The sequence below is a fragment of the Myripristis murdjan genome, chromosome 9, assembly GCF_902150065.1.
Source record: "Myripristis murdjan chromosome 9, fMyrMur1.1, whole genome shotgun sequence".
Classification (NCBI taxonomy): Eukaryota; Metazoa; Chordata; class Actinopteri; order Holocentriformes; family Holocentridae; genus Myripristis; species Myripristis murdjan.
In genome coordinates, this window is record NC_043988.1 from 27530952 (window position 1) to 27545647 (window position 14696).

General features: G+C 39.9%; 1 protein-coding gene across 1 annotated transcript in view; it reads left to right on the forward strand.

The window, feature by feature from the left end:
- Positions 1-7657, forward strand: part of LOC115364984 (transmembrane protein 132C) — a 359390-nt gene extending 351733 nt beyond the window's left edge. Inside the window, exons 14-19 of the mRNA XM_030059694.1 lie at positions 402-464; positions 839-967; positions 3957-4085; positions 4979-5287; positions 6021-6295; positions 6685-7657. Coding sequence (XP_029915554.1) covers positions 402-464; positions 839-967; positions 3957-4085; positions 4979-5287; positions 6021-6295; positions 6685-7297 — 1518 coding nt within the window. The 3' untranslated portion in view covers positions 7298-7657. The remainder of the gene's footprint in view (positions 1-401; positions 465-838; positions 968-3956; positions 4086-4978; positions 5288-6020; positions 6296-6684) is intronic.
- The last annotated feature ends 7039 nt before the right edge of the window (positions 7658-14696 follow it).

Here is a 14696-nt window from a genome sequence, read left to right on the forward strand (position 1 = left end):
TGTTGTTAGACCCGAGGAAGATCCTGACTGAGTAGAAACATTGGCCATTGTAATGAAATCCTAGTTGCAAGTTGAGCCTGTGTGTGGGATTTCTCTTTATTGCCTTTGTTGTTTTCCTCCGACACACCTGCTTCGAGTCGCTTTCGGATACAAGTGTGCAGAAGGATTTTCTGACATCCGAAATTGGAATTAAACCCTTCAGTTGTACCCGCTAATGTTTACCAACTCGTCGCGGTGAAGTAGCAAACAACTCGCGCGGAAATAATTTTCAGTGTTTGACAGCAAATTCACAGTGAAAGCGCACTCTACATAACAATGCTGCTGAAAAATAACACTGTTTTGTAACTGCTGTTGTTTCTTTTTCATTTGTGTTTTTTTTTTTTTTTTTTTTTTCACTACAGGTGCTGTCGCCTCTGTCTGACTCCATCCTGGCAGAGAAGACTGTGACTGTGTTGGATGACAAAGTAAAAATATTAGCAGAATAATATATTGTTAAATACACAGTATATACAGCTGTGCATATTATAAAAGTTTGTGCATTATCGCTCCATATATTCCAATTATGTATTATCTTATACCCTGTGCAGGTTATTGGTCCTACTCGGGCACAAAAATTATAATGTAGTATGGTGAGGTAGTTAAATAATAATGTAACAATGTCAAAATATTGTGCCATTTAGTTGACACTGAGGATCATTTTGTGGAAGTGGCCTCATATTTCTATGTTCCTCTTTAAGTATTAATAGATACAAGGATGAAAAATGGGTGAATAGATGTTTGGATGGATGGTTTTATGTTTTTCTGTTGCTATTTTAATCCGCCTCTCTTGTCTGCCCAGGTGACCATCACAGATCTGGGAGTCCAGCTGGTTGCGTCTCTGTCCCTCAGCATGACACCGAGTCCTGGGAATAACCAGGCGATACAGCTAACCACGACGGCCACGGACCTGCTGCACACACCCAAACAGGTAAGAGAGGCACGCACGGAAACACGCGTGCACATACTGTAAACAAGCACATTCACGAACGCACTCACGTGGAGAAATGCTCACCCACAAATGCACATTTTGAAGTACCTATATCTGCACATTATTTTCCCAAAGTTGTAATTACTGGACCTGAATGTAATTTGTGTATGCAGACAAACACGATACACAAGCGCAGACGTATAGATACACTGACACACACACACACACACACACACACACACACACACATGCACACACACACACACACAAAACCATATCTCCAACTATTTCCATTTCTGCAGTAATATCCCTAAGGTTGTAATCATAGAAGTTAAATAGTAATTCTGTGCTGCTAACAGTGTAAGATATCACTGCTATCTCTCTCCCATAATCTGTTTCCAATTAGGATTGTATGACTGCCAGGCTACAGCTCCACTCACCTTCAGTTACAACTCTTTACCGGCCTGCAGTCATTTTTTTTATATCCACCTGAACATGGAAAAATGCAACAAAAAAGTGGAATGTAATCTTTTGAGATCAGTTTCACTCCAATGTGTTTAATACCCATTTTGTAAAAAGAAATTCCCTTGGTATTTATTGTTCAGTAGTTAATCATATCCTCTTAAATGTTTCTGTTTCGTCTGGAAACTTATTTTTTATTTATTTATTTTTTTTTTATGTGGATCGAGCCAATATTCAGAAGCATGCAACAATAAGTGGGACATTTCCCTCCCTGCAACAAGATGTACAATATCAGATGATCTTGCATACAATTTAATAGCATCACAATCAATCATGATTTAAAGTTTTATTGGCTTCAACTGTAAAGCACAAGAAAATTAGACCTACTGTAGATGGAAAGGAGAGAGAATGTCTAGTTAATTGTGAGAGAAACTAGCTTGTGATGTGAAGGTTGCTCATTTGAATCCCAGCAAGGGAACACAGGGAAGCGGAGGATACACTCTTAATTCGCTGACATCTCCTACTGAGGCGCCCTTGAGCAAGGTGTTTAATCCTCAATTGCCACTACCCAGTTGCGTGTGAATGATGTTAAAACTGAGTTATGCATGCAAACATGATGCAGGATGTTGCTGGCGATTAGGTCAAGGAAGTTTCACTGAATCCTCCCGGTGTAAATAACAAATGAAAAACAAGGTTGTAGTTGAAATTTAAAACCATCGTGACTTACCGGTAAAATCAATCATGTGAGGAACACATAGACAGTCTTTTAAGGTGGAAGCAGCCATAAAATGTACTGTGATATGTTTGCTGCAGTGCAGAGGTGCTCTTCTCACAGGTGTATACATGCATACATACACACACGCACACCCACTTACACAAATAGACCTTTTGTCTCTTGCACAAGTGCACACACTCACCGGTGCAAACGCAAGACACACCTACAAACTTAGATACTGTGCGTTAATCCCTGCTTGCTTGCACACACAGTCACGCAATGTAAAGCTACACACATCAATCACACACACCTTCTCACTCCCAAGCGCAGAGCAAACACACTCCTACACTTGTGCTGTGCACTGTCTCATACAGTAGTACCTAAGCTGCCATGTAACGAGTTAATCTTGACTCTCTAATCACTCTGCCAAGGATTATTTTATCTTATTATGCTATCCAAGGCTATTATCCCTCACCTCCTCTCTCTCTACCACCTGTCTCTCTCCTTCGCGCTCTCATTTTCTTATTTTATCGTACAATCCCAGGTTATAATTTCCATTGAGGGGCTAATTGGACGAGGAGCAGCTCATTACGATGAAAGGAGAGATTTCACTCTCCGTTTTATCCAAACGTTCATTTTCCACTCTTTTACTGTCTATCTGTCTGTTTTTATCTACATCACCCCATTACCCAGGGAACGGGTGGAGGAGAAGGGAAAAAAAAAGGAGGAGGGAAGAATAGGTGGAGGGGGAGGATGGAGAGAGAAAGAGAGAGAGAGAGAACTAAAGTAAGAGAAAGAAAAGAGGAGGAAAGGAAGAGGCAAAGAATGAGACGAAAGGAGGATGGAGTCGAGGGGGCAGGAAGGGAAAAAAAAGGGGAATTTAAAGTGAAAAGCAGAGATAGAGAGGGCGGAAAAGAGAGATAAATTGTTGTTCCTAACATTGGAGTTTAATTACTTTTGTTGGGAGGCTTTTGCTGTGTTACTTACCTACACAATTTTCTCTGTGTTCTGATTAAAGAAAGCAAAGGGTTTTATCAGGGGAAATTAGTGAGGCAAGTTCACTTAACGGCACGCAGAGAAAAATACCCTCTCAGTTGGACTCTGTTGTTATATATGGAATAGCTGCCGCTGGAAGAAGATTGTTGACAAGAAAATTCGGGGTATTTGTCTTCATTGTAATGGAAGAGACAGGGATTAAAGAAAAGCAGATAAAATGTATACTCCATGCCTACTCTGTGTCTACACATAGAGAAAACTATGTGTTTTGGTTTCAACTGTATATGTCAACATGTTGGTTTTTGTGTGTGTGTGTGTGTGTGTGTGTGTGTTGCAGTTGTTTGTGTTGGTGTATGCCTTTGTGTCACACCGTTTAGTCACTCAGTAACTCCAATTGTCAAACTGTCAAATTGCCGGCACTGAAAAATTTCCAAACGTCATACACTCTCAGAACAACAGGTTTTGGAAAATAATTACAGTGCCATTACCTTACAGAAAGAGCTTTCACAAAGGGAACTCTTCTTTTCACCTAAAATGCTAATTCATAAAATTTGCGTAACTATTCTTTGTACTATTTCGGGAATCCCAGATAAGCTGGACAGACCCGGGTGGAGAAAGTGAAAGGCAATGCGCTTTACTCCCGTAAACACAAATTAAACATCATCCTCCACAAATGGTGCCGGCACCCATTGGGCCAATCAATAATCAATTAGAAGATGCATCATCCCACCAGCTTTCATGAAAATTAGCCCGGTGTTGTAGCTCTTGTTGAAAGGAGAAGTGTTTCCACAGTCTGCCTTTCTTCATGTCCTCCAGGAAGCAGTGATCAGTGCATGGATCCAGTACAGTGACAGTTCAGTGACACCACTCGATATCTACGATCCCAAGGACTTCCTCCTCTCTGCTGTCTCACTGGATGAGAGCGTAATCTCCACAACCAATCAGGTACTAAACATGAGTAGCTTTATCTTTCGAATAGGTAAAAATTAAAACTGCTGGTTGTCTCAAAATAGAGCCACAAACCAAGGGATGTAAACTAATACATCCGCCACTCATATTATTCTTACTATTGAGATTTGACCAATTATGAAATGGGCTTTTTTTTTTTTTTTCAACCTTTTGTTTTAATTGTATCAATTAAAACAACTGTAAAACAACTCTAAACAGAGTATAGCCTTGTGTTAAAAAAACAGTTATCTTAAGGCAGGCTTTCCTCTGTTATGCACCTGCATTTGTACTACGATTATATTAAAAATGCATATCAGTATCATAGCATATGGATAGCACATATTGAGTATCATTTTAGGCCTCAAAAATGTTTTTAATGTATCTTTAAAATAAACATCAGACATGGTCAGTGGTACAAAAAAGATTAACCCTTTGGCGCATAGCGGTCGCTACAGTGGACAGCTGTTTAAAAGACATTTTCTCCTAAATGCAATGGTTTCTATGGTGGAATTGCATATCAGCTGTTAGAATGCACTCTGCTGCTCCCGTCCATCGAGGTTTATGCAGAGACTGTCAGTCCTTGTTGCTGAACACATATTAATACTAGTATAATGACATGATAATACCAGTCCTGCATTCTTAAAGAAGAATGGAGACTCACAAAAGTGTTCATGCCCTAAGAAGAGTAAAAACACATAAGAAAAAAATCTTGACTCAGGCTTTCATAATTCATGCATCAAAGGGTTAAGTTAGAAAGCCATTATTCTCCTCCTGTAATATTGTATATCTAAGCTTACACACTACCAGTTCACAGATCTAGCAAACGGGCTTCACCATGGTGTCCAAGGTACAACCTGACCAAAATCTTGAACTTGTTATCTTTCAATTAGGAGCAGCACTGGCCCATTATAGTGGCAGAGGGCGAGGGACAGGGTGCACTGGTTCGTGTGGAGATGGTCATCTCTGAGACCTGCCAGAAATCAAAGAGGAAGAGCGTACTGGCATCTGGAATCGGCAATGTGATAGTAAAGTTTGGAGCAAAGAGCGAAGAAAGAGGAGTGATGGGAGGAGGTGGACAGTTGGATGGAGGGGGGATGGACAACAGCACCAGCGAGCAGCGGACGAAAGCGGAGAAGGAGGGAGGAGAATGGAAGTACAACAACGCGGCCGCTGACCGTGAGGAGGGAGCCATGAGGAAGGTGCGATGGGTGGATGGATGGATGAATAAATGGATGGATGTATAAATGAAGGCTAAGGCTAGTGGTCAAATCAATATCAGTTCAGTCATTTGAGGAATTGGATTTTCGTCTGTACCACTGAATTTACTACTGCACCGTCACTGCACACTGTTACTGTAGCTCTGTAAATCTCAACAGGTAGACCATGACATTACCACTGCCAGGGTTTGGGGTTAAATTCACACTGGGGCCATCCATGCTGAACATGTTTGTATTGTAAACAAATTACACCAAATGACAGTTGTTCTCTTCATGCTTAGAATTCAGAGAAAATACAGTTATTATGTTTAATTTAATTTGACCGAATCACAGTGAACTGAGGGATCAAAAGATGGATAGGGAATGTTACATAGCACACACAAGTTTGTGTATTGTACCAAGTAAAATGTTTCTCTCAACCAAATAGTTACCTGTTCGTTCCTTGTAGCTTGCAGCGGCTGAAATGAGTTAAAGTTGGAACTTCGGCAATAGCTCTATCTGTATTTAATGCCCATCGAGTGATGTGTCCTCTCTGGTTTTGATGATTTGATGGGATTGATTAGATTATTACTGTTATTGCATTGCAACACAGACATTATAACCAAAACAGTTAATTCCAGGTAACAAATATTACTATGATGTTACACTTCTTAGATTAGATTTGTGCACACATGTTCTGAGCACAAAATCTTTTTTTTTCCTCTCCCTTCTATAGGTTAGCACAACAACCAAGACCACAGTGACAAATCGTGCCTCAGGCGGTAAACCTGCAAATGGAGGCAGTAGCAGCAGCCGGGGTGGAGGACCCAACCAAGCAGGGGACTATAGTAGCTATCCAGCCCAGGTGGAGGTACCTGGGACTGGGGAGAGCGACCTGTCCCAGACCCCTAGAGGCTTATCAGACCTGGAGATTGGGATGTACGCTCTGCTGGGAGTGTTCTGTCTGGCAATTCTTGTCTTCCTCATCAACTGTGTCAGCTTTGCTTTCAGGTAAACTATGGTGAAAGTTGAGGGCCCTGATCTTATTTTGTTATTAATAATATAATAGGTTTTCAGCAGTAAAAGTGTAAAAAATGGTTAAAAATGACAAGTTCTCCAGTGATGATGACCCTCTCTGTGGGGTTGCATGTGAACCTGCAGCCCTAAGATCATCCTCACCTGAACTTTATCTCACCTGTCTTCCTTGGGCTTTCCTTGATGTGCCATTCTACTGCCTAAATAAAAAATAAATATGTTGGGGAGAAGTTTACTTTTACTTTAGTTACTTTTGAGGAGAAAAAATATTCTACTATTCTACTATTTACAAGTAGTTGATGGAGAGAAAAACACGCACAAAACTGTATTTGTCAAATGGACTGACTACTCTCTTTGATCTGCAGGTACCGTCACAAGCAGCTCCCAGTTCTGGAGGCGGGGGGCAACATGAACCACGCCCATGACTGGGTGTGGCTTGGCAACGAGGCTGACCTTTTAGCCGATCACTCTGACCAATGTCAGGGCCCTCTGGCAGATGAGTGCACAACCATCATTGACCGGAACGATGGAGGATATGAAGAGAATAAATACCTGCTGAATGGAGCTGGTAACAGCTTGGTGATGGGCATGGGCACAATCGGTGGTGGTGGCACAGGTGGACATCGGGGCATTGCTCATGGACAAACATTGCCCAGATCCATTCCTGAACCGCGGCAGTGCCTTTCAACAATCCCCACCGGTGGCAAAGACGCTACCGGTCAAGCAGAGCCTCTCAATAATTCCCCCCGAGCCACCGCAGCAGCTGCAGTTGCAGCCGCCAAACGCAAACGCGTCAAGTTCACATCTTTTGCCACTGTTCTGCCCAACGATGATTCTGGTGGGGGCGGCTCTTACACCAACTCCTCGGTCCTGGTGACCAACGGGAGCGAGGATGACATCAAGTGGGTGTGTCAGGATATGGACCTGGGCCAGTCGGAAATCAGAACCTACATGGAGAGGCTACAAGACAATCTGTGATTGGTGGGAAACAGACCGCCAGAGGTGAAGGGGGGGTTGAGTGCAGGAGAGGAAGATGGACAATGAGTACAACTCACCTGTAATGCCTTTGCAATGGATGAAGGGAGGGAGAATGGAAGGAAAATGAAAGCAAAGAAGTGATAAGAGGGCAGATTGGTTGAGTACAGAGACGACAAAAAATAGGACAGATAAGGGAGAAAAAACAGGAAATGGAATGTAAAAAGTGGAGAGAGCTTTACAATTCTTTACTGAAAGGAAAATAGAACAGACGGTGTAGGAACTATTTAAATTTAGTTTCCTACTGAAAGCACTGTCTTCACTAATCCACGCTGAAATGGTAGCAAACATAAAATAACATTATATGACTTATGCTTTCCATATTATTTATTCTGACAGTTATTACAGTAATAATCAATAATAAAATATATTATTGGTGGAAATTTCACAAATGATCTGCTGCAAAACACTGCTAAATTCTGGGTATGTTATTAAACAAAGAGTAGTAAGCCACTGTACAATTTAATAAGAATAGTGAGAACTTAGATCATATCCGGACATACCAAAGTCTTCAATTTATAATAATATCCTAACGATACAGTCATTTTATACTCATACAGTCCATTACCACCAGTGACTGTGGCTGCTGATCGATTATTAATAACCAGTCATTTTCCTGCCAAGCTGGGCGAGTGGTTATATAATTAATTACTGACATCTCTGGAGAAAAAATATCCATCAGTGTCCATTCAGTAGGTTCTTATTCCATCATCAGAATGTCCCATCTTTTGACATGATAACATGTCAAAAAATATATATACGCAGTACTCAACTATTATCACAAGCTTTTTGCAAAGTCACCAAATGAAGTTCAACACTGAATATGGACAGTCTTGCTCTTTCCTTGAACAGCAGAATGGTTTGTGAATGTGGGCATGGGAAAAGGATGTGTCCTAGAAAAGACTATTTCTCCCTTGGATCCAAGACAGAGGCATTTACACTTGCACAATTACAAACAGGAACGGACCTTAGCCACATTTGAGGCTTACTTCCTGTTTCCCGAAACCTTCTAGCCAATGACGGCTTACGCCCTGTATTCAAATCCAATCCTGTCATCCCCTGGCCCCTCTCCTTGTATGTGATCGGACAGCAGTAGAACCATTGTGAACTAAAATACACAGCAGAAATACTGTATGTAAAGTAAAAGGAGACTGCCTGGTCTCCTATATACAAGGAGACCACCCAGGCTTTTCAAAGCCTGACCGAACAACTTAAAAATGAGGATTATTTAAACCAGTAACCATGTAGGCAACAAGACAGACCAGAGAACCTAAGGAGTGACACGTGGAGATAACAAGACGGCATTAAGGCACGTTTCACCAAATGACAATTTGAGTGACACTCTTGAACATCTAGCGAGTTGACGTGGGTTCATGAACTGAGTTTGCTCTTGGTGATTATAATTTTTTTTTCTCACTTTAATTATTTTCCTTTTTGATAGATAGAATGTGTTTTTGCTAAGCTTTCCCCTTTATGTTGACATTTTAACTTTTTATTTTAGAGATGTATTAAGATTTTAAGGATAAATGATTTTTTTTTCCCCACCCTAGAAATCTATTTATTTATTTTAATGTTAGAGAGGGTGAGGAAGGAAAGGAGGCTGGAGGGTGAAGAATGAGAAAAGCGCTAGAACTGCTGGTGAATGATAGCACATATAAGAGAACAGGAGAGAGAGGGGAAGAGGAGAAAAGGCAGTGGATGCCTCACCTTCGTTTAGCTCAGGTGATGAGTCGTAAGAACCGACAATACAAAAAGAGAGCTGTAAGATTGTAAAGATTGCAATATTTATTTATAAATGTGTTACTGTTTCAGAGTACACTGTATGTTGTAAATAAATAAACATGCTTCAAAGTGCTTGTGAAGAAGATTACAGGCCACTAGCCAACAACAACATGGTGATATTTTGTACATTTTACAGTGCAAACATGGTACACAAAGCTATCTACCACCACCATGTGAAAGTGATCTTACTGGTTATTTTCTAAAGATGTTCCTCTTTGTTTAAGGTATTGAATTTAAGTTCTTGTCTTTGTACAGGGTATAAATCAATTTACCTCCATGATAAGATGTAAAACTGGAGGCAGTCCATCGTACATCACACTCAAAAATGCTTGAGGATAGTCAGTCCATGACTGTTAATGAACAGAAGCATGAGATCAACTGCGGAGAGTAGCAAAGGTATAAGCATATTCCAATATTGTGGCCAGCTTTACCACCAAAACAAATGTTTGACTGTTTACCAGTGGGCAAGTCCAATGGACAGGCAAAGTCTGATTTACCACAAACACTGAAAATCTCTTCAAATGTGTGAAATAACAGCCAGCCTTTCCATGGCACATTGAATATACAGGAGCCAAATCATCAGGTCTGGGTTATTTACTGTAAGGTTTAAAAATCCGTAAGGTCAGAGAAGATAGAAAGCTTTGATAGCCTTACTAAATGAGATCTCAGTTGACTCCAAATGGGTGAAGTAAGCCTCCACCAAAGCAATAGATATTGTGACTGATGAAGACTTTCTATCTATCTTCTTGTCTCATACACATTACTGTTATCTTATTTACACTGACGTAGCCACAGCACCGCTGTGATTAAAGTATCAGTCTAGAACAGCTCCGAGTCCAATAGTCGTTTAATAAGTAATAAGTGTAGTTATGCTGTCAGATGAAAACCTTTCGGGCTTTATTTTTGTGGCAGCGCATGGTGGATGGCAGGGTTTGTGCTGGTAAAGTTCTTTTTTGGTAGTTTTTTGTTTTGTTTTTTTCTTACCTGCACCCCTTTTGGTATTCTTGTGACTCACAATTGACTTGAGCAAGGGACAGTAGAGAATGTGTCACTAAGAGCCAAGCAGTGCAATTTGCCCTTGCAATGCCAACCCACTCAGACCACCTCAAAAGCACATGGCACAAAATCCAGTCATGTTATTGGCTTTACCATGAGATGCATGATAAAACAGATCCTATTCAAAACCTCTGTGTGGATCATTTGTAGCCAAACATTCCCAGCAGTCTGCCAACTCCTGTTTGGCTCTTCACCTTAAATCTCTGAATGGTTTCCTATATTGGGCAATAGTTCTCTTCAAACTAGAGCAACATCACACACTGTGACACTAAGTTCTTCTTGTGAGAAGCTGTTGTGACAGATCCGTTCCAGATTGTTGTCTTCCATCACAAAATTCGCAGAGCGCTGTGCCGCAAAGCGCACTGCATTTCAAGGGAGGGAAAGGAGGTGATCTAACTGGTCATGGCTGAAATCAGCCCCTAACACACCTACTGATAATATATTCCTCCTAAACCAGCCCTGTTTACAACTGCACACCTCTGCCCACAAAATTAAAACATGAGTCACCTTGTCCTGTGCACTTGCACCATGCGCTATTGATCCACAAAAATAGAGCCCTTTGACTCAACATGCGAAGTACTGTGAATTTTATGACACCTTACAGCCTGTGACACCCATTCAATCCTGTTGTATCATTTTAAAACTGTATGGATGTCAACTGAAAAAAAAAAAAAACAAGGTTATTTTTCAAAGGTTGTTTTTGGGTCATTTTGACTTTTATTTGACACCAGAGAGAGACAAATCGATGTAGCCATTGTGGGAATAACACTTTTAAATGCATGCTTACTAAACTACCACTTAGATTTGGCTCATTTCCCAAGACAGATTATTTTTGGGGAAAAAAAAAGCACAATACCTTCTTTACAGCTGTCAGAGGGTACAGAAGTTACATGGTCTGGTTATTAGTTGGTGCAGACTGAGAATACAGTCCGAGTTTTGTGTCACTCCACACTAATTTGGTTTTACTGTATAACATTCAAGCGAGAATTGTCTGCTATACTATGTTGGATGGATGTGGGAAAAATGTATGAAGGCAGATCTGCCATGGTTAGCACTGCAGGTGCCAAGAATATGAGTACATTATTATTACTAGTAGTAGTACTAGTAGTAGTGATAATAGTAGTATTAGTATTATTAGCATCTTTTTTTTTTTTTTTTTTTTTTTTCTGAGCTCAAGAACCAGAAATGGCACACAGAAAAATTGGTTCTTCATTCTGGTAAAATAACAGATGGTTTTTACATGGAAGTTTGAGTTGTTTGTTATTTATGTTGTCAGCCGGTCTTGTTATAAATTACACCCTTTTTTATGCTTCATGTCCACAAAGGTACTGCCTTTTCTCTTTCTTTTCCCCTGCAAACAATTCTTACATGGATATTGTATATTAAAGCCAAATTATTCCTGCACTACAATACAAAACTGTTGTCTGCAATCATGTAGTTATCAGACCCATGTTTGCAACTTCATATTGGTAAAAACACAGCAAAACAACTTTTTTTTTTTTTTTTTTTCCCAAATGATTCCTCCTTGGGGATGTGGCCAAAGTGCAGCAGTAGTTTAGCAAACATACACCTTAAAATGGGACTCCTGCAGTTGCTAAATCTGTATTTGTTCCTGACAGTTCTGAGAGCTGAGCATGTTGTCAGTGCTCAATGTGCCAAACCACTGAGAGATAAATACATTTCATCGTACGCAGAGGGGTGAAGCTCTTCAGATGGATTTTCAGTATTCATACAGTGGGAGGAGTGTGTAGTTTACCGTGAGCGCGATAGAGGTCCTTCGTGGACCCGAGCCCTGAAGTTGGTCTTTTTGCTGTTGTCATTGTTTCAACATGGTTCAATATGGAGGCCAATAAAGACCCATAACCAAACGCTGATCCTGTGTCTCATATTCATCTTTTAATGTTTCATTGTTGATAAAAAATATTAACTTTAGTTTACTGCCAAAGCTGATACTCATGCTTTTGACACAAAATGACTATTATGCAACTTTTCCGAATATTTCTGTATGTTTCCATTATCTACAGAACATTTACCTATATTGCATGGTTTATGGTGTACTGTATAAGTCCAGTTAGTGATCCAGTAGCCAACATGGTGCATTAGCAAGACCTTGGAATAAAACCTTGTGAAGGAATACACTGATCTATAGACCGATCTGCTTAAAGTCTCTGTGTTTTACAGTGTCTGAGCACACAGAGCCATACAGCACATTATCCTGCACCAAAACAGGCGCTCCAAACATGGTATCCTACTGCTGCATACTTATAAAAGATATGTAATTTTCTGTACTGTATGTAGGTTGCAGCAACATATAGGCTATTGTGTTAGTTTTCAGCACAACCTGCAGCAACACGTATGCTATCGTGTGTGATTTCCTGCACTCTTCAAAAGAAAGAGTCATTTCCAACATTGCTGAACATACACTCAGGTGTGTTATGAATGGCTCCCCTTCAAGCAAACATCCTCTCACAGCTCATAACAGATTATGTAATTGAACAGGTGACAGAACACAGGTAAGTTGTTTATGTACTTGTGACCTTGGATAGAAAATTCCTGCGGTCCTCTGGTATAAAAATGAACTCTGAAGTGATTTTAATCCCATCTAAGTCAACATCAAATCTTCCACACAATTACTGTGGGGTGACTGGATTACAAGGGCCATAAAATGAGAGGGAAGAGCAAATTAGTCTGTAGGTTAAACGGAACTGCACGATTATAAAATTACTCTTCAAGTTTAACTTCATTTGAGGATTTGCCTGCTCATCTCTGGTATAAGAAAGTTCTGCAACCCTTGGGTTTATGAATCCTCTTAATGAATGGCAGATAAAATGAAAAATAAAATAAAATGCACAATCGTCATGCTAAAAACAAGGCTGTCTTTCTTTGTTCCTGAAATGTTTTCAGTCTAGAGATACAAGCCAGTAGAAGGTTCAAGCACTCTGAGTCATAGAGAGAGCATATACCAATAGTTTGGATAAGGAGAGCTACTTCAGCAATGAAGGTATCAAAGACAGGTGCTTATTGGGTCCAAGGACATATCAAAAGACCAAAATAGAGAGAGAGACTAGCTTTGTCTTTGTGATCAATAAGTCTTAACAAAAAAATACCAAGGCACGTGGCTTTGCAAAAATGTTAAGGAAGCCTTTAATTAAATGGCCTTAGCACCTACGCATTTCAATTTCACAGTCTTCTCCAGGGCATTTAAAAACAAGTGACAGCTCATAGCTCTATCAGCTGCCAGGCAATCAGAATGGCACGGATAACTGACACAGTTACTGAGAGGCAGTGAGCTCATGCTCCTACATCAGATGAACTCATTCATTTCAAACAGTGAACTTTGTTTTATTATGAGCATGCTCGTACTGTGATGAGTGCGCTATTATGTAAATCAGGTATTAAGTAGTAGCAGTTTTTGTTATTGTTAGTAATTGTTAATGTGTTCAGATATTACTTTTGTAATATGGTTAGGTTTGGTTAAACTTATTTGGTTAAACCATATTACCATTGGTTATGGTTAAGTTTTGCTGTGGGCTTTTATTTTTTACTAAATCATATTGGTCAGTTTTGACCAGAAACACAAAGGATGTTATTTTGTGTCACTAGTTTGAAAATTGAAATAGTTTCAAAACAGTGTCCTTGTTGAACACTGAAATGAAGTATATACTCTGTGATAAATAGTAAAATATATTATGTCTGAGTGTTTGTTACAGTCAAAATAGTATCTATAAAATGTCCTACAGGCCATAAATACCAATTGGAAGTTTGTACATTTTTGTGAACTTGTAATGTTCACAAAAATGTGAGTTGATAAAAAGATATAGCACAACATTAGGTAATATATGTACTACTGTGGATTTATAATCATCTAAAATGGATCAGTCATTTTTGACCAGGAACATTAAGATGATTAAGCTGAAATGAACCCAGCAGGAGGGTTAAGTAGATGCAAATCCAAATTTTCTGCATGACATAGTGACTTTATAGAAAAACACAAACCACAGAATCTGTTGTGACAACAGTTGGCCTAACTGCTCAAAACTAACCGATAGCTATTTATTAATAAACACATTCAGTCAAGAAAAAAATTGTGACTGAGACATTAGCAAACATGTCCTCCACTTGCTGTTCTTTATGAAGAAATTAACCACAGACAAATGAACACAAAGGCTAATTTAAAATACTTTTGTTGACACCTGCCCTATTCATCAAGCGATTTAATGAACTCTTTACGATCTGTCTCATTCTGACGGAGCTCCATCAGCGCAACATGAAGACATATGCGATCATAATTGAACTGTAGCTTATGTTAAATACCAGCGCCACAGTTTAGCATGTCATTAACATAAATTACCATTAAGTCTGGCTGTAAAAGTTTGGCTGCGGAGCTGCGTGTGAAATGAATGAGCTCTGCAGATGCGCTTTTGTCGGTAGCACGGCGGCAGCATCTGTTGTAACGTCAGAGGCGCGGCCAGATGAACTCAATAAATTCAATCAGCTGCAACAC